Below are 26,549 nucleotides of genomic sequence, written 5' to 3' on the forward strand. Positions count from 1 at the left end.
CATTTTATCGATTAAAGTGCTTGGAATTGAGACACGATTAATTCACCGAACGCAAAGTAAATTGAAAATCTTTGATATAAGATACAGTGTAGTATTCGTTAGTATGATATTATAAAAACACATTTCGTATAAAATATTTTTGTTTGATCTTCGTGTTTTCGTATTTGATGCGTATCAATTTTTCAAGATACCCGAAACAAAAGAAAAAAAAATATTTACTTTTAATCATCGATATATTCCTCGTTTTCATCTTCGATGTTTCATCGTTGGGGTATCATCTTTTAATAGTTACAAAGTGACTTTGGGATCACATATCGTAAAACTGTATTCCAGAAATTACCGAAACAACAGAATGTTATCGAAATTGCGATGAAAAGATAATCTGCGAACAGTATGTTGTATTTCATTTTTTAGCAAAATTACACCGTCGAGATTGTAAACAGAGACTTCGAATCGTTTAAAAATTCGAATATACTTGAATTATATCCATATATTGCACTTCTTCTCGGGGTTCATGGGACTGCCTGCGGGGCAATTGAAAACTTTGGCAAAGTCTTCCGAATTGGACACTGAACCAATTACCCTGAGACGTCCTGGGCTATGTACATCGTACTTAGCACTATTCCTTGCAGTTTCTGGGTCCTGAGTTTCGCACCATAACTACAAATAAAACGAGTTAATTTCTAATTATTTGAAAATATATAAGAACATGTGCTGTCGGCTAACAAACATGAAAATGCATAATAGATTAACCACACGGATTAGTAGAATAAATAATATAAACATAAGTTAGCTTAGAAATTAACAAAGATGTTGGGCTACTGTTATCGATGAATTTCTAAATCTTGAGACGATGTATTCTGAATTTAACGTATACAAAAAACACTTACATTGGCAAACGACAAAAAGAAGATTTGTTCGTTATTGAATTTTTCCAGTCCCGGTAATGCCGGGTCTGGTTTGGTACACACACGTTCTCTCCGTTGATAAGCTTTGAATACAGCTTGTAGACCCATTGTATCGGCAATGTTCTCACCTGCCGTTTGGTTACCATAATTCTGTAATTTTTAACATTAATGCGTAGAATCTAGCAGTCATCCTTTCTGCTGCAACAAGCTAAATCACGTAAAAAGCTAGTCTTTCACAATTGTAATATATTGAGTTGTCCGAAAAGTCATTTCCTTTTTTTTTTTTTTTGGTGTAAATGAAACACGATTTTTTTAGAGTGTATAAACATGTTATTAAATTATATATTTTCTATTTTGGAAAACGAAATAACTTTCCAAACAACCTAGTATAATCATCGAACCGGGAAAGAAGAGAAATGAAAAAAGAATTATTTACATAAAGTATAAAGAAAAACTCGAATATCTTGACAGAGTAAACGAACTGCGCGAAGAGGATATTTGTTGCATCTATTGGACGAAAGTAAAAATCTTATTTGTAGACTGGAAAAATTTCAAAGTGGCTATATTTAAATGAAATTTTCATATACTTGAAGATTTTCTGTTTCTGTAATATCAATAGGATACGATATCTACCTCGATCGTGATATTTTTCCCTTTGATGAGACTGTATTTGTTAAACTGATGAACGAAACAGTGAGCTCTCTGATCATAAGCTGCTGCCATTGCGGCTAACCATTCCATCGGAGTACCTGTTCTGTCATAGAGGTGACCTGACAAACATTTCGATCGATTCATTGATTATCGTTCGTAAAATTTATAATCTTTCTGCAACAACTCACCATCATTATCGAATCCATGATTTACTTCGTGTGCCATGACGACTCCAATTATACCGAAATTAACATTCCTGATGACAAATTGTTATGATTAATACCAAATTGTTACGATACAATATACGTATAAATTATTTACCATGGTCTATTGGGAGCAAAGAAAGGATTTTGAAAGTCTGCCGCGGTGATGGCTGTGTTAAATAGAAACAGTTTGATTAAGTTTCTGTTTACTAAATAAACAAGTGTCGTGTTCATGAAAAGTAACATAATATATTTCATCGATACACGTACATATAGAGTTTTCAGTCGGTATGAAGAAAGCATTCAACATCAGAGGATCCAGATCTTCTCTGTAAAATATTGTGACTGTACAATACTGATTTGGGGCATCAGTATTAGTAATTACAATTAATATAAATAAGTATAATCTTACAAGGCTTCATCTGCCTCCACCATTCTCCGCAAACTTTTCCATTTTTTATATCTGATGTAGTTCAATATATTCTCGTAGAACGATGGACCGATCGTGAGCTTCAACATCGATTCAAAAATTAATTTATTACCCTTAGCGATATTACGAATAAAATATTCGATGAAACGTTAACGAGAATTCGTCTAAATAGGTGTACATACTTGTTACTTATGCAAAATTAGTTATTAATAAAAGATAAGTTACCCCTTGGAAGAAACGTTTTACAAGTGTAGTGTTTCGAAACCAGGATGGATAACCGATTAAATTTTTCATGTTCACTAATTTGTCCAAAATAAAGTGTTTCGTATCGTCGTTCATCCATTTCGCTTCTTTGATCTGATGCTCAACTTCCTTTTGTATGTCGTCGATCATATCTCTGGCCTTTAATGATGACACATGATTCTTAGGAACAATGGACTTTCAAATGACAATGAAAGAATACGAAGGCGTGTTAAGAGAACATTAAAAATATTTTTATCCCTTGGGATTTTTACCGTTTTCGCTATGTCTTCTGAGAAATGCAATCTGATGTATTCGTACCCTATTATTTCACTCATTTCTACGAGTTGTATGCATTGCTCCTCTCTATGCAAACACGAATACAAAATAACTCAGAGTAAACTCATATTTCTTTACAATTATTCGTAACTGAAGAATCACATTACCTGGATATATTGTGCTTCTTCTCGCCGTACCAAGTTTCGGACAATTCTCTCAGTTCTTTTACAGAAATTGTAGCCAGTTTACTAACGAAAAGCCAGTGAATATAATTAACTGTAACAAATGCACATGTATAACGAAAGTAAAAATCTTATTTGTAGACTGGACAAATTTCAAAGGGCTATATTTGTATAATAATCGTTTTAGTAACTAAAACTAATCGGTAACGAAGTTAAACGGAAATTCACCAATCGTTTCATTAGGGGTTTCATCGAGTAAAACGCGGAGCTTCTTGAAATAATTAAATCCTGTCACAACATCTTTGTCGTCATCGATCTCCACACCTGCCTCGGCAAATATTTTTTGCACCTTTCTTTTCCAGTTCACCTAAATATTCATCAATTACTTCATTTTAAGTATCTGTTTTATCGTATTTATTCTCTGTAACGTACCTCATAAAATGTGTCCATAACTTCAGTGGTATATCGAGTAGACAAGAATAATGAAAAAAGTTTGTAGAAACATTAATCGTATCTAAATTTTCTCCGAGTTATGGTAGTTTTTACATTACGTCAGGTTTTGGTCTATTTCCGCACAAAACTATTTTAATACTTTTAAGAAAATGGACTAGAACGATCCGTAGAAGATCACAGTAATGTTTACAAGTAGATGGTAAGATCGTGCCGTGTAAATGTTTGAAAAGATTCACATTCGGAGCTCTTTCACTGAGCAGTCGAATTAATCTAACTACAGCTGTGCTTTCCGCAAATATTACCAAAACATTAAAAAACTGTTCATACGAACTCTTTTTATTCTTATGCACTGAATTTACCTCGAACGTTACAATGTTCACATTTTACGAAATAAATTGTCTACAGATAAAACACCTTACCTTGCCGGTGGCGGTAGTGGGACCGAAAGAGTCGTACAATTCTTGGAAATCGTCGAGTGTCGTTTCCTCGGGTTCGTCGTCTATAAGCGTGAGCTGAAAAGATTCATTAATTTCGATTAGCTTGCAAAACGTCATTCATAGTCACGGATGAATTATGTCACACTCTTCCTCTGTTCGATCCATTCGCTATATAATGCAGAATAATCAAAGTTAGTTCATTCATTTACCTCTCCCAATGCAATTGTGAATTTGACCAGGTCTGCAATATCTTTCTTCAACTTCTCCCGCGGTATTTCTATTCCTCTGGCTTTAGAAAGCAATAACGAAACGTTCAATATATAATCTTTATAACTTTCTGTCAGTTGTGCTCTCTTCTCTTCGTCGTCGTCTTCGTCTTCGTTATCGTCGTCCTCTTCCTCGTTGCTGTCCTCGTCGTCCTCGTCGTCCTCGTCGTCTTCATCGTCGCTGTCCTCGTCGTCGCTGTCGTCTTCATCTACGTCATTACTATCTTGTTCCTCGGTGTCCTCGTCATCGTTGTCGCTGACACTCTCACTGTCTTCATTGTAATCTCCACTGTCACTGATGTCGCTATCACTGTCTTCAAAGTAATCTTTATTGTAAATGTTGTAATCACTGTTGTATTCGTTTTCGATATCATTGGTATTAGATGAAATATCATTGTCCGTACGTTTTGATATTTTCGATTTCTTCACGACGCGATGCAGCCTGTAATTATTAATCTTCCTCTGATGTTTATCGTTATGAACTTTATTCATTATCGAGGTCGTATTTGATTTATTCTTCATTTTCCTTCCACGAACGTGTTTTCCTACCACTTTACTCTTCTCGTTATTCCTTTTTCTATGCCCCAGACTCTTGTTAATCTTCCTTCCAGCTATTTTTCTCTTTCGCAATTTTTCTTTTTCTTCGCCATCGTTTTGTTTCCTATCTTTACGTCCACCGACTATTTTGTTATGACTTTGCTTCTTTCCTTTGTTTTTCAAATTATTCTTTTTCGTGGTTGCTTTAACGTGACTAGCTACAGACAGGTGCGCATGTTTCGATAATTTTCCTTTCGTCTTCTTCTTGCTGCGATGAACTCTATGTTTGGTATGTTTCTTCTGTTTGCGCATGTTATGAAGAACCTTTAACCTCAAAATATCCCTTTTTGTTCTAATCTTCGTGTGCCCGTTACCGACATGGTTCTCTGTCTTTCTATTCTTATTACTTTTTCTTCTACTGTGACCAAGCCTCTTGTGACTTTTCCTTCCAGCCATTTTCTTCTTTCGTAGGTCCACTTCGACTTCGTTTTCTTCGTCATCCTCTTCGTTATTTTCTTCGTTTTCGTCATCCTCGTCATTTTTATTCTTGTCGGTACCTTTCTCTTTGCTTCCGCGTTCCTGGCTGCCTTCTCCACTTTCGTTATTTTCATCGCTATCGTCCGAGAGAGAAGAAGATTCATCGGTCGATAAAAGTTGATAAATATTAAGTGGTAAATGGGGAGTGTCGATCTGAAATATTGAAATATATCATAGCAAATAGATATCCAACGTCAATACTAATAGACAAACATAATACGAAATACGATCGTACTACTATCGACATGTTGCCTTCGTAAAAGATTGGACCATAATCTAAGTCATGAAATGCATTCAATCCCAACAAACGGGCAAATTGGTCGTCAACTATTTGCCAATTGTATACTTGACCGTCCCATTCTCCTTCTTCCATGATCAGCGGCCATCCTCCGTGTCTCCATAATGTGGACACTAATGGTTCGAGACCACTTCTCTCTTGTGCCTCTGTGAAACAATTGTTTAATTTCGTGTGTATTTTTCTGTTTGCGAACTTAATATTTCGTTTGGTAGCTGATAGAAAAAAATTCAAATTAAGTAGTTGTTAAAACCAATTTTTCGTTTGTTATTTGCCACTATTGAAATAGCAAATTTAAAGTCGAATCAATTCTCTGATAGAATTTACGTTTATGATTCGTTATTTGCCGAGACAATAGTATAACAAGCACAAAGATCAAACGAAAAGAAATAAAATCTTCATTTAAAGACGAAATTCGAATAAATACCTTCATCCATGCAAGTTTTGAACCACTTTTTCGAAAGTTTCACGGCAAACAGATCGTCCGGTTTTGATTCAGTTTTGATTATTTCTGTAAATGATATGTATTTTTAATTCAACATTATTTAGATCGATACAAAACTTTCACTCGATACTCTTTTAGAAATAAAAGATTCTCTCATCAATGTACGTCTAATGGAAATTTATTCGAAGAGAGGATACCAACCTTCAACTTGTTTCTCAATTTTTTTCTCCACCATAGACCATAAACTCCAGGAGGTCTCATTTTCTGGAATAGAATTACTACTTGTCCATTTTCCACATGCGTACTCGTAAAAATCGTCGCACGGGTCTGCAGACTCGTCCATGCTTTCCTTAATCACTTTTGCTACATTTTAAGGACAATAAAATGTACATTTTAGTCATTAAAAAAAAAAGTTAATACATAATAATGAAATATAGGAACAAAAAAGGCAAGGTTTCAAGAAGGATTACAATAAGGATTCTGAAAAAGATACAGCAGAATTCTATGATCGTGTAGTTAACATTGTTATGAGGTTTAAAGTTGTAACTTTTAGAATATTATACATCAGTGAATCAGATTCTTGATGAAATCAGCAAAAATATTTTTCAAAAAGACATTACTTATATTTAGAAGTATCGAACAGTGTTAAGTGCAAGATGATCGAATATATTTCTTTAATTTTCTTTTGTGTGACCATTGATGGTGTTCAAATCAGAAAAATCAGACGAAAGTTAATGGTTTTGAACCTGTAACTTTTGGTTAAATAAGACAATATTTCTCCAGTCGAACAGATGCTTCGTAAAGGTAGAACTTCATTTTTGGGAAAATTTTTGATCCCATCACGGATAAGATAAAATGTTAAGACGTAACGGCGGTGTAATGTCTAGAATGATCATATTGTAGCAAATTTTATTTCTTACGTTTCTAACTATTGTTTCAAAAAGAATGGATGGAAAATTCTTTCGTAATGACTTCAAGGAACTTCTTTATAGTTAGCAAAAAATGGCAAATGGTGAGCGAGCAATGTGAGAAAGTAAACGTAAGTGGCGAAGAGTGTGTTTTCCGGTTTCATTGATTAAACTATTCTTGTTTGGAATTAAATTTATGGAGACGAATGAATTACTTCTCGTCGAATCCTTAATGTTTGATAGATCTAGTGAAATTATTTTAGTTTCGCAATAGGTTGTATTTACCAATTAACTTGCATTCTTCGGAGTCGCATAATGTGCGTTCCTTCTTTCCTTTTTCAGTAGTAGTTTCTTGTTTCGTGCCGAACAGACGTTCCAAGCCGCGGGAATAGTCCAGCATAGAGGATGGTATCAATGAAGCGTTTATAATAGTGCCTATCGACACTCTGGAATGGTTGTTACGGAATTAATTTAATAAATTATCGAACAACGAGAACTATTGCAGAATGTATGATTGAAAACAATTTCTACTTACAGAATCAAAATTCGCATCATTTTGATAACGTAATTGGAACCGGACTATACGAAGACTGGGCTATAGTGTCGAGGTGACACCCAGTCTTCCCTTTTACAGAATGCGTGAGAAAAATGATGAGTGACAATTTTATATTCGTGGAAAACGGGGAGAATCCCTGATACTGTTAACTCTATGTCTTGATAAGATTTTATAACACGTTCCTCGCCTTGAATTAGAGAGAAAAATGTGCATCCTCTGCCCTTGGAGTTTTAAAGATGCAATATCTCGATGTTGCACCCAGGAACTTTATTCATTATGAGATTCTATCCGCTTCCGTTTGGTACAAATGATTGTGCTCATTAACGAGGCTTCTGTGATTTGATAGTTTAGATAGATACACTAGATACTTCTAATTTAGAAAATAATAATTAAGAAGAAATGCTTCTCTACCGGTAATAAATACTGCACAAATCTTCTAACAGTAAATTCTAATAATTTTTGTTCTCCCATTTTATATACTTTTAACAAAAATTTAACTTTTTATGGAAAACAATTGTGGGCAATATTTTTAACGCGCGTAATTGTCTGTAAAGTCAGTTTTCGTCAGTTTCACGTATTTTTTTTAATACAAACAATATGATATTAAATTTAAATATCGCTCGATAAAATTTAATTTGATGTACAATCAGGTTATTAATTTCTTGTAAATTTATTAGAGACGGTAATTCATTGAAGCAAAAAGTTAATTATCTTTATACAATATGCAGTAATTCTTCCTATTCAAGTGGAAATAACAATTATTAAATTACGTATAGCAATTGTGCTAATTTTAAATTCAAATTTTGAAATATACAATCGTAGCTTAAATAAAAGGAAATTACGAACTGTTCTAAATGATGCATTCAGGATTATTTTTCTCAAAAAAAAGAAAACAATCACTGAGAATTTTATATAAAAATACAAATATAAATACTCGTTGATATTCGTTCAATGAGTGTTACCATTTGTATTGATTTTTCAAAATAAATTTTCTTGGAAAGAAAGTCTTACGTAAACAAATTATATTTCTACTTTTTATTTAATTTTGCACATAGAATGACCTCCTCGATTCTACCGCTCACTACGAAACACCTTGTGTATCCGTCATTATGGATAATTATTGTAGATCACGACGTTACTTGTTCTATCATGAAGATGACCTAAATAAATCCATTAAGTATCGTTTATTGAAATTGCAAGAGAAGATTCCAGCGACTCATCATTGTTATCGAATTCACGGTTTGGTTTACCTTACCTGATGATTCATAATGGGCTCAGCAATGGCAAAATTGATACTCCTGATGACAAAAGTCACTAAAATGTAATTACGATACGAAGTAATTACGATAAATACAAGTTTAGATATGAAAAAAGTTGTGCAATACAATTAAAGTTTATTCTTGTCTTTTAAAAATGGTTTAATCTATTTTTAAAAGTCTCAACGCTATTCTTTAGAAATTACAGTCCACGAGTATTAAAAATAATGTTTTCAAGTTCAGTATTATCAATTGTAGGATAGACTCCTGAATTTCAATTTAACAGTATCATTATAGGTTTCAACGACGAAACAGGATTAAGAACATGGTATGTAATTATATTAAATCGTATATTTCATTTATTTTTACGAGATACACGTCATTCAGACACGAAGGGGTTAAGAACTTCACTGCTTAAAATGTACATACGTGAATCTTGATCAGCTCGAATCAATGCATTTTAATCATATCCTTTAGCATGGAACTATAAACTACACTGGATACGTGAACGGATTGAATGAAGAGATGCACCAATGAGATGCAACCTCCCAATATTTTACAAATAAAAATTCTATTATAAATGTTGCGGAAATATTTCATATTTTAAAATACAATATTATTATTTCCATATGTTACACTTCTTTTCAGGGTTCATGGGACTGCCCTTTGGGCAATTGTAAACTTTGGCGAAATCCTCAGAATTGGACACGGAACCAATTACTCGTAACGGACCTAGGCTATGCGGATCGTTCTTTAATTCAACCACAATTGCTTTCGGATCAACAGCTTCGCACCATAGCTGTAAATTTTTAAATATTATACACAGATATAATTTCCTTGTAGAAAAGTTTTAGTAAAATCATTCTTCTTTAATATCGTTTCTGGTAAGCTAGTCAATCGGGTTGAATTAACAGAATAAAATATTGACTTACATTGGCAAAAGATAGAAAGAACATTTGTTCGTTAGTAAGATCCTCTAATCCAGGTAACATTGGATCCGGATTCTTGCATTCTCTTTGTCTTCGTTGATAAGCTCTAAATACAGACTGCAGACCCATCGAGTCCGCAATATTTTCATCCTTGGTTTGCTTACCATAATCCTGTAATGTTGAACGCGGATACGTATTACTGAATAATTGCAGTGGAACAAGATAATGTTAAAATACATGGACACATGTATTCGTCTCGGACGATCTAAACATCTTCTCCAGATCGAAGTTATTTGACATTTTCAACAAACAACGAGAATGAAATCCAGATGTCATAAAACAAAAATGAGTCGAGATTTACACAACGAATGGTATTATCAAAGAATAGGAACTATAATATTTAATATCTAAAAAATTGTTTAACAAATGCTATCGATTGGAGAAAATAAACGAGATTGTGGAACTAGAATTTTAATAGCACGAAAATGTTACTACTAAAGAACTGAAGGGAAAATTGATCATCGTCTCTTACCTCAGATACTTTTTTCTAAGTCGTTATATTTGATTTTAAACGTGCAATTCGCAGTTTGTTGTAACAATGCAAATAAATCATTGTACCAAAAAGTGTGTAAATCTCGTACAATGATATAAAATGTTATCGTGGAATACCAAGTTAGTGATTCTACCTGTATCGGAGTATTTGCTGTTTTATTGTCCTTCACGCTGTATTTAGTAAATTGAAATTCAAAACACTCTACTCTTTTATTATACGCATTTGCCATTGCAAATGCCCAGTAATTACGGTATGTGTCAAATAAGTAATCTGAAAATCGACGATTACTCGTTAATGTTCCTCTAGGAAATAATTGCAAACTATTTTACAATAACTGACCCCTATTATTGAATCCGTGATTTACTTCGTGAGCCATCATGAATCCTATGATACCAAAGTTGGTGTACCTGTACAATGTAAACACTATTTTGGATAAACGAAATAAATCGACTCCCATAATGATATTATTTACGTTTAATAGAATGGAAGAATATATTTGAGAAGTTAATTCGTATTTACCATGGATGTTGAGATTCAAAGAGAGGACTCTGAAAATTTGCCGCTGTTATGTCTGAAACGGCGATAAAATGTGTATTAAACCATTTTAAAAGAACGATAGATTTTAAAACTTACCAATGGTATTCAGTGTGGGTATAAAAAAGGTGTTCACTAAGAAAGGATCTATAATTAATCTGCAAATAAATTTCTTTTTCAATCGCTACAAATATAACAATATAATGAAGCATTGAACGATGTACAATAAAATTCAAAAGCATACAACTTCTATCAAACTCATCTTACTGATCCACTTTTTCGTCTGTGAACAACGTTCTTAAATTTTTCTGTTTGATATGTCTCATAATACTTAAAACATTTTCATAATGCGATTGACTGATACTGAGCTAAAAAGATGATTTAAAATTATCAGATAGAAATTATGAATTGAAAATGTTCAGATTTAATGTAATTAGGAAATATAATTAAGTGGAAAGAGTGAACACTCACTCCTTGAAAATAAATTTTCATGGTGGTAACGTTTCGATAATCATCCGGATATCCAATTATCCTCTTCATGTATACTAATATCTCTAAAATGGAATTTCTGGTGGGACCGTCCATCCAAGTTGCATCTTTGATCTGATATTCGACTTCTTTTTGGATATCATCGACCATGTCTGAGGCCTTAAGTAATCACAGGATCAATATAAATAAATAAAGAAAGAAAAAACGAACGAGTATCGAAAGCATTTTAGTTATTCCATATTGGTGTACTAAACTTTCTTTTTTATTTAATTCTATCTTTTCTTTTTGTATAATTTTTACCGTTTTTAAAGTTTCCTCGGAAACATGGCGTCGTACGTACTCGTATCCAAAACAGTACTTCGCTTGCTTTGTGATACATTCATCTGATCTGTAAAAACGAATGTTAATTTACATACACACACAAACATATGTATATATATATATATATATATATATATATATATATATATATATATATATGTCAAGTAGACTAAAAACAATACGTTTCTTAAGTTTCTGCGGTTTAATATTAACCGCAAAGCTTATTAAGCTTATTAAGCGCTTAAGTAACTTAATAAATAGAAATGAACTATCAACTTTCATCGAAAGTTTTACAAATTAATGTGGCCGACAAAGGGAACAGGAGACCGAATGTATCATATAATATTTAAAAAATGTTACCTCTTTTCAACATTTACATTATTACTTTCCCAATTATAGTAAAAGTCTCTCATTTGTTTTGTAGTAGCTTTTATTGTTCTGCTGAGAAAGAACCAGTGTATGTAATTCACTGCAAGAAATTGTCTATATACTTTTTTGTTATTATTTACTGTTGCATAAAAGTATATGCATAAAAACTTCGTACACACCGATTGTTCTGCTCGGTGTTTTGTCTAATAATTTGCAGAGATTTTCGATATAATTGTCGGACGAAGTTACCATAACCGTTTCACCATTAACTTCCATTCCTCCTGTAGCCATTAAATCTTGTACTTTTTTAATCCAATTTATCTGAAAAAAAAAGCAGTTACATATTATATAAAAAATACTTTCTAAATGGAAGAAAATTTACTTTGCCGTTATCCGTGGTAGGGTTTAAAGCGTCGTATACGTTCTGAAACGACACAAGAGTTTCCTCCATTCCTTTGTTGTCCAGGAATATGATCTATAGAAATAATTATTGTTACATTTAGTACTTGAACAGTTTCAATGTAATAATTAATGTTTCGATGTCTAAAATGTCCTTTACTTTAAAATATCTCTAATACCTTTATAAGTTTCAGCTGAAAGTTAATCAAGTCGTCAATATCTTCCTTGAGCTTCTCTTTGGGTATCGGGACCCCTGTTACTTCGGTGAGTGCTAGACTAACATTTAATATATACTCTGCGTATTTCTTCCTTAATTTTTCCGGTTCCTGTCTCTCTTTTTCATTTTTGACATCCGATTCATCATCACCACTGCCGCTACCATTTTCGTCATCCAATTCATCGTCACCACTACCGCTACCATTTTCGTCGTCCGATTCATCGTCACCACTACCGTTATCATTTCCACCACTACCATTTTCATAGTCCCATTCGTAATCACCGCTATCGCTACCATTTTCGTTGTGCCATTCATTATCACTACTATCGTTACCATCTTCGTCGTCCCATTCGTTATCATCGCTACTTGCATTACCATATTCATCATCAACCTCTTCGTCGTTGTTGTCATTATATTTATCGTCGAAATATACATCGCTGTTCGTATTCATAGTCTCCCGTTTCCTTTTTTGATTGTTCTTTCTTACAGGTACGTTCACACCGTTGGCGAAAGATGTTCGAGTACGTTTCGACAATCTTTTTCCCATCTTCGTCTTACCGCGATGAACCCTATGAGCAGTAATTACTCTCTGTACAAGTTGTTTCTTGTCGTGAACTTTTGTATTTATCATGGGGGTCTTCTTTGTTCTTTTTCTCATTTTCCTTTCACCAATATGTTCTCTTACCACTTTGATCTTATCACTCTTATTACTCTTCCTTGTATTACGTCCAACCCGTTTGTTAATCCTTCTGGCTACATTTCTTCGTTGCAATCCGTCTTTGTATGTACTATACTCGTCATCGTATTCGTTTTCCACGCTGCCATATTTTTCCTCGTATTCTTTCTCACTACCTTGTTCTTGACTGCCTTCTTGGCTATCGTTGTCTTTGTCACTGTCAATATCAGTTTTATCGGATCCCACCAGTTGGTACATTTTTCGTGGTAAGTTCGGGGTGTTGATCTAACGTATCGAATAGTTTTACAATAATTATTAGCATAGTCGGACCAATGAAAAGTTTAATTTAACGAAAACAATACTTTTGTTTATGAACTTACGCGTAAGTATTTGACCACTTTTGAAGTAAACACATCGACTTCAAGATTGTGCAAACTGTTGAATCCGGTTAATCGGGCATAGTAATCGTCCACGAGTTGCCATTTGTATATTTCTTCGTTCCATTCGTCTTCTTCCATTATTAATGGCCAACCACCTATTCTCCACATGGTAGACACGATTGGCTGGAGTCCTTCCCTTTCCAATTCATCTATAAATTAATTGAAAAACTTAACATCCCTATTTCTACTCGTTGCAGATAATAGTTTAAAAATTTTTACCATTCGGTGTGTACAGATTTCCTTGACACAATTAGAAAAAGAACAACATTCGAATCGGTAGATAAACTTTAAAATATTTAAAATATACCTGTATTTATGCAAGCCTTGTATGCTCGTTTAAAAAGTCTTAGACACAAGAGATCATCGGGCCTCGAATCTGCTTGTATTATATCTGTGAATACGATTGAGGATACAATATAGGCTAGAAACTATAGGTACACTCGTTAAAGATAGATAGAATTTATCGAACGAAAGACTTGACAAACATTATGCCTAGAAATTAATGTTTTCAGAAATATTCAGCCGATTAATTAATTATAAATTATACACGCGCTGTGGAATAATTGATATCTCCAAAGTTACGATTGGGGGGTAACAAGTTACCATTAAATTTACTCTTATGTAGATAAATGATGTTGAAGCAAGTAACTGTTTGATGTATAAAGATAAAGATTATTTAATTTCGTACCGATCGTTTCAAACGAAACTAACGAACAAACCTTGTAGACGTTTGTCGACGATCGTTTGACTTTTTCTCAATAGATTCCAACGGGTTTCGTTTTTGGGAAGAGGGTTGTGCATTTTCCAATTTCCGCACGCGTACTCATAGAAATCTTCGCACGGGTCAACCAATTTGTTCATACTCTCCGTTAATATTTTTGCTATTAAATAAAAAGAAACGATAATTAATATATCATCGAGTACATTATGTATATATAGCATTTAAACAAAATGAATAATATACTTGTTTTTAAATTATTTTATACTCATTATATGGAGAAACTGAAAATGCTACAAAAACACGTGGTCAATAGTATCTTAGAACTGTAAGGAAAAATGTTTCACTTACCAAGTACATTGCATTGATTGCTGTCGCATAGCAAACGTTCCACTTTAGATTTGTTAATAGCTGGTTCTTCGTTCGCGCCAAAAAACCGTTTTAAATTGAAGGGGTAGTCCAGAATAGGATAAATGGTGCCAGCAATTGGGCCCAGGAAAGTTCTATGAAAATTTTTGTTCATATTTATATTAATTTGTAAAAAGGGTTCTTCTGATTGTTCAATGTTTACTTACAAAATACAAAAGATTCGTATCATTTCAATAATATAATGAAAAAGAAACTATGAAATTGAAAGTTGCACCGTAAATGTATCATCTAGCTTGCCCGTTTGCAAAGTGTTCAACTCAATACAGCTGTTGATGATTTATATTTACATTATGCGAAAAGACCTCGAAGTTGTGGGAAGTACATACTGATAACACAAATTTGTTATAGATGAATATCTAAGTACTGTATATAGATCCTTGTTGTATATACAAGTTTGATATTGCAATTTAAAATGCCAATTCGTGTCTGATATTTCGCATTAATTTTTTCATTATTCCTTTACATTTTATTTAAAAGATTTACTTATACGTAAAGAACGTAACTTTCGAAACGGTACAAATTATAGATTACTTTTATTATAAATTGTTAAATCGTATTTTATATACTCGTTTTACGTTTTCTAATTTATTAACGAAACAGTTCAACTTTTTCCACGGTTTATACGAATAATGAGGGCCCTCTTTTCACACGATTTATTTTTACTTTATTTACATTGTGCAAGTAAAAGATGCATGCGTAACTTATCAATGAGAAATTTATTTGAAAATTAATAAATATTTGTAAACATACAGCAAACGGGAAACTTATTAAATAGTACACTTTTCTACGTGTAATTTATATCATCAAGGAAATGAAGTATTTATCACGTTTGCCACGATTTATGAAACAAATCATTTCATTGAAAAAATCGTGAGATAATATTATACATACCGTATGTTACATCACCGTTAATTACCACGGTAAACTAATAATGAGAATAATGAAGACACAGGAACTATAGGCAGTAATTATTTCTAAAAAAAAAAATGATCTGATTTATGCACCTGGTAATAACTATGAACTTACATCTAAAATATATTAAATTTATTTGTTACTCTATACATCGAGAATTTTTAAATTTGCCAAACCAAGCTACCAAAAAATGTAAATTATGAGTAAAAACTGTATATATTAATGCCGTGACCTTTACGAACGAATAATGTATATGTATTTGAGATAGTCTACTTTTAAAGTTATTTAAATTTTTCATTCTTTCTTCGACATTTTATGCGAATGCTATCATTTCGATCAAAATATTCGAAACATTCGAATTCTTCAAGATTTGAATGATATTCAATATCGATACAAAACTGTATTATTAAATTGCTTCGAATCTGTTTAAAACAAAGATTTGAACATTCATTGCTATTTACACGTAGATGGTTTTCTAATTATTTTTAAAAATGTAACGATATTACAGAATAGGTACGAAAGGTATTATTCGAACGCCAGGCTTAAATCGTCAATTATTGCATTATTGCATCGATTTCTTTCGGCTCGTAACAGCCATCCGGATGCACCAAACGTATCGTGGGTCAGAGAAACAGTAGCAACACGTCGTTAGATGCGCTAACATCTTAGCGAAAGAGCTGCGCAATCTGATTTTTCATCGCGGCTAGAATAACTCGAGCAGGATAGCTGGAAGATGCAGTCCGATCTGAAAATATATTGCACAAATATACGATGTTAACAACGTTGCCGCACAGACGACGATGGTATGCGTTGGCGACTGGATATCCGTGACAGGAGAGAGTAAATCCAAGCAGTAGCTACTATAGTTACTCGATCGAGGATCGTTTCGTCGATGCTGACACGAATAAGTGAAACGAAATTCATCGATCGAAGGCGAGGTGCTGCCAGTAATAATCACAGACATTTTACTCTAATTATAATAGCAGCTTTTGTCAATCTTTCGAAAAAAAAAGGTGAAAAGTTTCCATTGATGAGGATCTTTGATCCTGTCTCGATCCATGGGATTCGTCTTGATTTAACTGCAATTTTTTCACAATAAATGATTTCTTAAATTGTACGGATTAGCATTTTCTTCGGTCTAGTTATTTTATTAGTTAACTCAAAAATAAAGATTGTACGTATGTGTTTCGTTTCTTGTGAGAATCGTACCAAGGTTGATTTACCTGTGAAGCTATTGTTTTGTAGGTAGAACTAATTTTATACAAGAGAACGGCAAATACAAAATTGCTTGCAAAATTTATTTTACATAAGTAGCTAATTAAGAAGTGGATCAACATATTTGTTTCGGGCGATTTTCATTTCAAAAGCACCGTAATTAGAATAGGATATTGAAAAAATTACTAAAATATAAAGTAATCTTAACATTCATAATCATACAGAATTCTGTCGAATAACGAGATACATTGTTCTCTGAAGGGAATATGTTAAATAATAATTCTTGATTGTTGTGATTTAACTTTGTAATCAGTAGCCTCACAAATTAATTAAAACTAATTTCTTATATTGTGGTAGTACATCCTTTCAATTGCATTCCGATTTAGTTATACGTATCACATTGCTTCGTCGCGAACAATAATTTTTATGTGATTTTAAATAAAGTAACGCATTAAACGGAACATTCCCTCCTCAACGATTGTGGATCTAAAAGTGAGGCAACGCAACGAGTAAGAGTGAGTAAATGGTACGTAATCGCAATAGTCATCCTAGAAGTGAAGCACGTGCGAGAATGAAAGTCCTTGTGGGAAACGGTATGCGTGAAGAGAGCAATAAGGGAGTATTATTAAAAATCAATTCGAGTATTACGTAATTTAAATTCTTTGAGATTAATATGGTTTAAGATGGTCGGTGCATTAAAATAAAAAAATTATGTAATTAAATTACAAAACAGTTAATTGAAATCTAAAGATTTTACGAAACATCAGTGGACAGGTACATAAATTATCTTATCGATACATCAATTGATATCAGATTATATGTATTCATCTTTTAATTATTTAAGATATGTGTGAAGGAAACCGGTAAGAAACTAATTTTAAATGAACCGCCATCGTTCGTAATCATACAGGCTTGCGTTTTCCTTAAGAGGTTGGTTTTTTTCGAGAATTTATACAGAACTATGAAAAATATATTTAATGAAATTCGCTCCATCGTTAAAGTTAAAAAGTAATTAAAAATCTGTAGTATTGACATTAAAAATCGTGTATTCGTGATTTTCTAAAAATTGAGAAGACCATTGAAATTTACCGATAAGGTTATGTTTAAGACGTGTTAACACAATTTTGTAATAACTTTGAATGACAATTTTTATCATTCGTTTAAAAGAATATCGAAGATATTACAAAATGTGACATATTATAAAATTTATAACAATTAATTTATCGAGAATCAAGCACATGATGATACGTGTATTATAAGATAAATTTATAATTGGAAGTTTTATCAAATAATTCATGGTAGAATGGTTTTCAATAACGATTAGTTACATAATACCATGAGATTTGTTTATTTCGTAACAGCAAACTACTTTAACGTATCAAGGAAAAAGAAAGCAAAACCTATGTCGACTTTAACGCGCATGCGGTTTATCAGTAGTGGGGAAATCCTTCGCGAGAAAATATTCCATATTTTCAACCGTAGAAGGATATCTGTTTCTGCTTTGAAAAGAAACAAAATGGTAAGTTTGTTACTGCATATTTATAAAACAATTATGTTAAAAATATTTTCTGTTTCTTGGAGGATAGAATATTAAACTTAGTACAAGATGAATATAAAATGGATATTTTCTGAGTATTTTGTAGATGTTAAATTACTTTGTTGTCTTTGACTTATTTCCATCTTTATAATTGATTTGTTATTAATGTTGTAATTGTTTACTTTGTTAATATGAAACAATATAATGTATAAACAAAGATTTTGTATTCTGTAAGTGTAACAAGTGGTTGAGATTTTATTTCACTTATTACGCATATTTTTTTACATCGGAATTGTGCAAAAAGTGTAGTGGATTTAATCGAGGTATTATTTGATGTATTAAAATAACAATTTTGTGATAAATAATGGAAATTTTTTCGGACCATATGTTACGAGCAAAAGCGGTCGAAGTATTGCCTAATCGTATTTATCAAACTTTCACGTAATTGTTATCATTAAACACCAAATTTTTGAAAATAAATACTAATCAAACGCTCTCTTTGAAATAATGTATTTAAATTTTTAATAGTATTTTAATATTCATTTAAAACTTGCAATATACTGGGATATACTAAAACCTGTTACAAATAAAATATGTTACATTTCTACTGAGGATTGAATGTAGTAAAATTATGCAGCAATATCGTATTTTATAGACGAAACTGACTGAGGAAGAAAGGGAAACTAAATTAAAATCATTATTGACAAATGGTTGGTCACTTGTGACAAATAGGGATGCCATTTACAAGGAGTTTTTATTTAAAACTTTTAATCAGGTATGTTCTAATTTAGCAATATTATTTGTTAATGTTTATATCTTTTTCTATGTTGTGGAAAATATATTTCTTTCTTATTTATTTAAATTTGTAGGCTTATGGTTTTATGACAATGGTAGCATTGCAAGCAGACAAAATGAACCATCATCCTGAATGGTTTAATGTTTATAATAAAGTAAACATTACTCTGTCTTCTCATGATGTAGATGGTTTATCACAAAGGGATATTACACTTGCTACCTTCATAGATAAAGCTGCTACAATGCATTTAAAGTGAAACATCGATTAATATTTTAAGTTTTAAATTGAATTTTATGTACACAATATGCTAACCAGATATTAATTCTTTTTAAGCTTGTGCTATACTATAAAAGTCATATTAACAATACATTATATTATGTATACAATATAAGCAATGTATGTGGGCTGATTTATTCTATAAATTTAATAAACAAATATCATTTGTCCAAATAAGTGTATTACATTACCACATGAGTAACATTTTTTTAAATTGTAGAATTTTACATTTTACCTTTTTCCTGTTACTTATTAGATACAAATAAGTGTTTATACCATACTATTTGTAACACAAAATCTTATTGAAATAGTACAGCACGATATTTGACAATAAATAATTTATCTTTTAAAATTTTACAAGATGTTGAATTACAAAATTCTAATTTAATATATTAATAATCTACTAAAAAATCAAGCTGATGATGTCAGTTAGTAGTAGTACCAGATTGTTGAGTTTTGCCAATGTGCCAAATATTTTTAATAGACTTTGAAACCCCAGGGCCATCTTGTATAAGCTTCAACAATCCAGCAAGTGTAGATGCAGAAAATAAAATCAATAGAATGGACATAAATTTCGGTAAAATTGGTCCAAAAATCCTGGGTCGTATATAATCTGTAATAATAGCCTGCAAACCCCTATTGGACAGCAAACATATTGTAATAAATTAGATATAAATTATTATTTTCATTAATAACTTTTAGTTGAAAGAAATTATTTATATATACAAAGTTGAAGAATAAATACTTACCAATGAAAGTGCATTACAACATATATAGACATTATTCCATCAAGAATAGCATTCTCCTGTATCAAAGCCATAGGAATTATACATGGAAGTGTTACTGCAACAACTCTTTCTGCAAGCCATAATCCTGCATGATTACCTGTACTTGTACTTGCTTTACGACATTGTTGCATGTCAACAGATGTAATTAATGGGAGCTGAAGATATAAATATTTATTAATAAATAATACACTATACAAATAGTAGTAGAAAATACAAAATTACAGTCAAAAACAAATAATATTACAAAATTTTTACCTTTTCCAAGAAACGATTGCTTCCATATTTTGTTACAGTAGAATTTAAACAATAATTAATACCAGCAAAACTTGTTGATGTTCTAATAAGTTGAGGTGTTTTGCAAGAGTTTGAAGAAAGACTAATTTTCGAAAGCGATTCTAGAAACAGTTATATTTCAGTTTATATCAGAATGTCTCCTTTAATCAAAATAAAAAAACTATAATATTACAAAATTTTTTATTAATCCTCAACTTTTGAAATATATTATGACTTATTGGTATAATGTTACAAATTAATAAAATAGATTTAACATTGTAAATATGTTTTTGTTACATTATGAGTATGTTTTATCCCATATTTCCTAAAGTACTCTGTCGAATCAAACAACATTGCAGTCAATAAGATAAAGAATAGAGAAAGGTTTTTGTTATTAAGGTTATCTAAATAGTCAATCAGGATTATGTAAACTAGAATTTAAATATCTTTCTAAATCTTAACTGCAACTTACCTAACTGTCTAACATTACGGAAGATGTTGGCACTCATTTTTTCGAAAATCATTTTGTCAACTACCAAATAAAATATTTTACAAAAAGAGCTCTTCGTTTATGAAAGATCGACGAATTTTTGATTACTCTCGATAACCAATTTTCACGATAATAGTCATATGCAGGTAAAAATACGACTGAAATGAATATGCCGTATCGACTGCATTTACATCGATTTTTATTTTCGACCTATCGAACTTATTTTTTCATTTTTACATGAAATATTAATTATAGATATGATATAAATAATGTATAAATGATATATTTTTAGGTAAGAAACTATGTCATAAAAGTTTTAATATTTTATATTATTATATTAATTTAATTTCTTTATAAATTTATAAGTTTCTGATCACTAAATAAAATAAACGATCATAACAGTATTTGCTTATCAAGAAATTAATTTTTATGATATGGTTTTGCTAACATCTGTTAGGTAGAAATATTGTATGTTATACGAATTTATCACTTGGAGTTTATTTCTAGTTGAGAGACACTGCTTCAAAGCACATGTTGTCATTCAGGTTATGATCTTGTAGACAATTTGTTTAAAATCAACTACAACAAAATTGTGCCGGTTACTTCAGAAGTTTTAAAGTACATACATAAAGTAAATCATCTTGAGTAAATGACACTGCACCGTTTTAAATGAAAAAATAAAGTTCTATTATATTTCTTAGATAATTGTTAAGGAAACGATAATGTCTTCATACCATGGTGGTAAGATTAAGCAATAAATTTATTCAGAATAATTAATTTACAATTATGTAATTGATATATTTATTTTTGAAATCTTGATTTAAAGGATCTAGAAATGATAAGTTTAATAGAAAACCTTTCAAACGAAACCGGTCAAATTTCCAAAAAGATGGAAAGAGGAAGAAACTGAAAGTTGGAAATCGGCTAAAAGAATGTGATGTTGGTATTACAGAATTTATAGGCGATAAAGGATTTTTTGGTGTAATCAAGGAAAGATTCACAGATTTCCATGTTAATGAAATTTCCCTTGATAATCAAATAGCAAAATTGACTAATCAAGATATTCCACCTAATGTAGAAGAAAATGAGAGTTTGGAAGACTTACAGAACTTAGTATCAGATACAATATGGAATCAGCTACAAACATTGAAAGATCCGGAAGTATTTTCTATAGAAATAGATGTAACAAATGTAGATAAGGAACAACGTAGAGCAATTCATACAATTGCTAAGAAGTTATCAAATGTCGTTAGTCAAACTATTAAGAAAGGAAATCAGAAAATGATCATGATTTTTCCAATGAAAAAAGATAATACTATTGGTATGTTAAAAAATCTCACTTAAAACAAAATTTGCATATCTATGTTGATGTGCTATTTTTTTTTATCAGATCATAATTTTCGAAAAGATACCCGGGTAAATTGGAAAAGGCGTGATGGCGAATATTGTTACTTTGTATTGCACAAAGTAAACATGGATACAATGGATGCACTAAATCAATTGGCTATGAATTTACGTATAAAGCCAAATAATTTCAATTATGCTGGAACAAAAGATCGTAGAGGTTGGACTACTCAATGGGTTAATTTGAGAAGAGTGGAACCATCAGATATATTGTGGGCAGCAAAAAATGTACGTGGAGCATATGTGGGAAACTTTAAATTTGTTAAAGAACCTTTGAAATTGGGTATGCTCAATGGTAATCACTTCAGGATTGCTTTGAGAAATGCTAATGGAACAGATGATCAAATTGAGAAAACAATGGTTTCTTTAAAGGACAATGGTTTCATAAATTATTATGGTCTACAAAGATTTGGTACTGTAGCTGCTATTCCAACTTATGAAATAGGAAAAGCTTTACTTCAGGGTAATTGTTTTTGTTTAAACGTTACAGACACATTTTGTTTCATTTTTTTATAACTTTGTATGAAGCTTATTGAAATTGATATTTGAATACCTGTTTTGTACTTATTAAATACAGGTAAATGGAACAAAGCAATTGAATTGATTTTGAAACCTCGAGAAACAGAATGGGATAGAGATTTAGCAGAAGCCAGAAAAATATATGAAACAACCAAAGATGCATATGCTGCATATAAAAAGATTAAAAGGTGGGACAAAATAGAGGCTACACTTTTGAAAGGTATTTGTACATCTGGTAGTAATAATCCTCAGGGAGCCTTAGATTCAGTACCAAGGAATGCTCGCTTAATGTACATTCATGCGTACCAAAGTTTTGTGTGGAATTATATGGTATCAAAAAGAATAAAAGAATTTGGAAGAAAGCCTATAGTAGGGGATTTAGTGTACAAAGACAACGTAAGACAAAATGATAATGATAACGAGGATTTTGCTTACGATAATAAAGGTGAAGTTGTGGTTGAAGATAATGCAGAACCTAATGAGAAAGTGAGTAAATTGGAAAATGAAACATGCACAGGTGCCTTGAAAACTGAAGAAGTGTTTTCAATATCTACAGAATCAACATCTAGTTCAATTAAAGAAGTAACAGATGCTACAGAGTGTTGCCCGAAAATAGATGAGAATACTGAACAAAGTAACAATGCTAACAAGAAAGATGAAAATGAAGATTTACAAAGTATTGTTGCAGTAAAGATTCTTACAGAAGAAGATTTGTCAAATTATACTTTGGCAGACGTATTGATGCCTCTGGTTGGTTGGAAAGTAACATATCCACCTTATGCCAAATCCTGGTTTGATGAATTCTTAGCAAAGGATGGATTGACTACAGATCTGAGACAAAAAAATAAGTAAGTTAATCAGGAAAGAATTTTGTGTATATTATTTTAATGTAATGATAGTTTCAACACTGTATGATGTTTGTTATATTTTAGAAAATACAGTTTAGGAGGTGCTTATAGAAAGATACTACAAATACCCTCAAATGTATCTTGGAAAATCATGCATTATAAAGAAAAACACAGTGATCTTATTATGTGTGATATTGATGAAATGAGAAAATCTTCAGCTCCAAAAGATGAACCAGGTATCATTTTTTTGTAACTAACCAAGTATAAAATATATATTATGCCATTTTTTACTCGACTAAGGAGTTTTATTAGGTCATAATGTATAAGTAATGTTCGAATTTTTAGAAGGCCAATACAAAGCTTTAATTGTTGAAATGTCCTTAAAATCTTCTACGTATGCAACAATGGCGTTGCGCGAGATATTGAAATTTGATACTTCTTCGCAAGCACAGGCCGCTCAATTCGCTGCATGTAATACAAAAGTGGAGAATTCAGACATCTCAACAGAAGTTACAGAAAGTAAGAGTTCTCCAAGTAAGTTGTTCTCCGAAAACTAATAAAAACATTGATGGAGAAAAGTGTTTGGAAGTTCAAAAAACAGAATCAGATGCTCTAAATACAACCGAAGTTGCCGAACAGAATAATGATAAAATGGAAATATCCGATGCAATATAAAGTGGTGTAGATACATTGTTGTAGTAGTTAAGAATTCAATGCCCTTGCTAAGTTCTTTGTACAAGTAAATAAAAGATATAAAACATTAATATAATTTTAAATGAATAGCATTACCTTAAGTTCAATATTAAAGTATGCATTATGTAATACAAATTAAATTAATTTTTTTGTATAAGTATTTATGCCATTTTTATTTTCTTTATATGTTTACCAAATATAAGCAATAGGAATATTAAAAAGATGATTCTTGTCTGTAATGAATTTCAATTAAAAAATGAGATTAAATAATTGTTTTTTTCTTCTTGCAATCAATTCCTAATCCTTTTGTGAAGAATATAAATATGTACTATTCAGGATTGAATAAAAATGTTTCCCTTTCATTAGTTTAGATTAAGTAAAAATATTTTAACGAAGAAAATAATCCTTGAAATAAACTCCTTTGTTACGTTTATTTAATTTTTCTTGTCATCACCATCATGCTAATGTAAAAAAGTACAATACAGGTAACAAAAGTGTTCGTTTTAAAGATTACTTTTCCGTATTATTTATACAATGTTTACAAAGAGAAATTTTGTTTATGAGTTTACATCGTGAATAAGTTTAGTTCCAATAAATTTCGTAAAATACTTTCTCAAGCCCAACGAAACGGATTATCTGTTTAGTTATCATTGGAATCGTCTCTGGAATCGATCTTCCATGATAATGCTGTACATGCAGCTTAACTTGGGGTATTGTCGCATGTGGTCGATGAAGGAGCGATTTGTAATGATTCCGAGGAGACTTCAATAGCGTTAATATCCTCTCAGGTGACAAACGAGGGAGCGACGCTGCGGGACGTCCGGCGTCCCGATGCCATACGACAAATTATCTCACCTCCGGTCGAATATCGTGAAAAATCACCAATATCGTGACGAAGCGATACTGTTGATCGACGAAAACGTATCGTTCTAGCGGGGTAATTAAGCGTCAGTCTGGTTTAAATAATGTTTCTTATGATGCAGCATCCTTTAGTACTAAATATTAACAAATACGGTCGTTAATGTTATTTATATAATTACATTTAATTAAATTTTGAAATAAAATTTACAGTTAAGGAGATGTCTGAATACATTTGAATATAATTAAAATTATTGAGTTACAACTGGGCAACTATAAACGTTTTATATTTTTTATAGATATTGCCTTTGCTGAAATGGCTTATGTATTAAAATAAATTTATGAATATCAATATCATTTTATTGATGATTTTAATTTAAAAAAAAAAAAAAAAAAAAAAAACGTGATTTCAGATCCTATATCGTTTTGTTTATATCTTCTTAATCGGGAAAAGTTTTTGGTGTTAAAATTGTTTTAGGGTTGAGAAAGGGTGTGAGTGAATTTCATTATGTTCGAAGTAGATAAAAAAATTTCATAATTAAAGTTCGACACAATAGAAAATGTATTGACATTGCATGTATTGTACATATTTAATAATATTTTACTTTCATGCAAACTGCAATCCTGTTGAAAGTTCAGTATAGGAAATATGGTATTTTTATCTTTGCATGACTTTTACTTTATATGGGAATACGGTACCATCGTAATATCCTTGGTACCGGTTGGCACAGTTAGGATAATGGACGGGACGATATGGAGCAGCATGGGCTCTATTAAACATATTGCAACACTTAATTTATGTTCATTGAAGAATTCCTATTTTTCGGTAAAGAAATATTTCACTTTTATGAGTTACATTCAATTCCAATATATAATAGGGATGCTACGATACATTAACAATTCAGTTAAAAGAATCATTGTCTTACTTAAAAGACAATGTTATTTAATGACAATGATGAAATTTCGAACGATCTATTTATATTTTACAAATTATTTTCACTTTTTGATTCTTGAACAGTTTAATTTTTTCCTAAACTGTATTAAATCTCTTACGGATAGATCACTTTGTACCTTAGATATCGAAACGTATTTTACTAGTCTAATTATCTTGACTATTAAGTATTGTATTGCAAGAAAAAGTTCTTATTTAATTATCTAATAATTAAGCATCGCTTAATTTAAAATATTGTGTCCTATTCTCTAAAATCGAGTTTCGACTTAATTATTAAACACTGCAATTTCCATTTTTATTCTGTGCACTCGATATGGAGCTTTCGAACGAA

General features: G+C 31.5%; 5 protein-coding genes across 6 annotated transcripts; 2 read left to right on the plus strand and 3 right to left on the minus strand.

The window, feature by feature from the left end:
- Positions 1-378: 378 nt before the first annotated feature.
- On the minus strand, positions 379-7,418 carry LOC143144154 (uncharacterized). The gene is made up of 18 exons (XM_076306258.1): positions 7,307-7,418; positions 7,057-7,217; positions 6,065-6,226; positions 5,846-5,929; positions 5,359-5,567; positions 3,993-5,276; positions 3,766-3,858; positions 3,122-3,260; positions 2,879-2,987; positions 2,708-2,798; positions 2,418-2,594; positions 2,175-2,272; positions 2,033-2,091; positions 1,881-1,932; positions 1,748-1,815; positions 1,542-1,678; positions 891-1,058; positions 379-660 (listed from the first exon to the last, which is right to left on the minus strand). Exons 1-18 carry the CDS (start codon positions 7,324-7,326, stop codon positions 481-483), a joined length of 3,291 nt encoding a protein of 1,096 aa, XP_076162373.1. The 5' UTR covers positions 7,327-7,418; the 3' UTR covers positions 379-480.
- A 1,689-nt stretch (positions 7,419-9,107) lies between these two features.
- Positions 9,108-14,826, minus strand: LOC143144923 (uncharacterized). The gene is given in 18 exon segments (XM_076307805.1): positions 9,108-9,382; positions 9,516-9,683; positions 10,199-10,335; positions 10,405-10,472; positions 10,585-10,636; positions 10,699-10,757; positions 10,867-10,967; positions 11,071-11,247; positions 11,389-11,476; positions 11,770-11,878; positions 11,958-12,099; positions 12,161-12,253; positions 12,357-13,355; positions 13,433-13,659; positions 13,818-13,901; positions 14,230-14,391; positions 14,580-14,731; positions 14,804-14,826. Coding segments are annotated over 18 exon segments (3,021 nt in total). The 3' UTR covers positions 9,108-9,202.
- A 2,852-nt stretch (positions 14,827-17,678) lies between these two features.
- On the plus strand, positions 17,679-19,583 carry Pcd (pterin-4a-carbinolamine dehydratase). 2 transcript variants are annotated; one of them, XM_076306116.1, is made up of 4 exons: positions 17,679-17,714; positions 18,146-18,303; positions 18,977-19,096; positions 19,191-19,583. In XM_076306116.1, the coding sequence occupies exons 2-4, from the start codon at positions 18,187-18,189 to the stop codon at positions 19,371-19,373; spliced, it is 420 nt and encodes a 139-aa protein (XP_076162231.1). In that variant the 5' UTR covers positions 17,679-17,714; positions 18,146-18,186; the 3' UTR covers positions 19,374-19,583. The 2 variants fall into 2 exon arrangements, with proteins under 2 accessions (XP_076162231.1, XP_076162230.1); XM_076306115.1 differs by lacking the exon at positions 17,679-17,714 and adding an exon at positions 17,747-17,792.
- Positions 19,555-21,129, minus strand: Sdhd (succinate dehydrogenase, subunit D). The gene is made up of 4 exons (XM_076306114.1): positions 20,927-21,129; positions 20,437-20,576; positions 20,143-20,336; positions 19,555-20,029 (listed from the first exon to the last, which is right to left on the minus strand). Exons 1-4 carry the CDS (start codon positions 20,976-20,978, stop codon positions 19,819-19,821), a joined length of 597 nt encoding a protein of 198 aa, XP_076162229.1. The 5' UTR covers positions 20,979-21,129; the 3' UTR covers positions 19,555-19,818.
- Positions 21,130-21,432: 303 nt separating this feature from the next.
- Pus7 (pseudouridine synthase 7) lies at positions 21,433-24,669 on the plus strand. Its single transcript, XM_076306521.1, has 6 exons — positions 21,433-21,685; positions 21,771-22,265; positions 22,335-22,811; positions 22,926-23,715; positions 23,800-23,951; positions 24,061-24,669. The coding sequence occupies exons 1-6, from the start codon at positions 21,667-21,669 to the stop codon at positions 24,270-24,272; spliced, it is 2,145 nt and encodes a 714-aa protein (XP_076162636.1). The 5' UTR covers positions 21,433-21,666; the 3' UTR covers positions 24,273-24,669.
- The last annotated feature ends 1,880 nt before the right edge of the window (positions 24,670-26,549 follow it).

This window comes from Ptiloglossa arizonensis, chromosome 3 (assembly GCF_051014685.1).
Source record: "Ptiloglossa arizonensis isolate GNS036 chromosome 3, iyPtiAriz1_principal, whole genome shotgun sequence".
Lineage (NCBI taxonomy): Eukaryota > Metazoa > Arthropoda > Insecta > Hymenoptera > Colletidae > Ptiloglossa > Ptiloglossa arizonensis.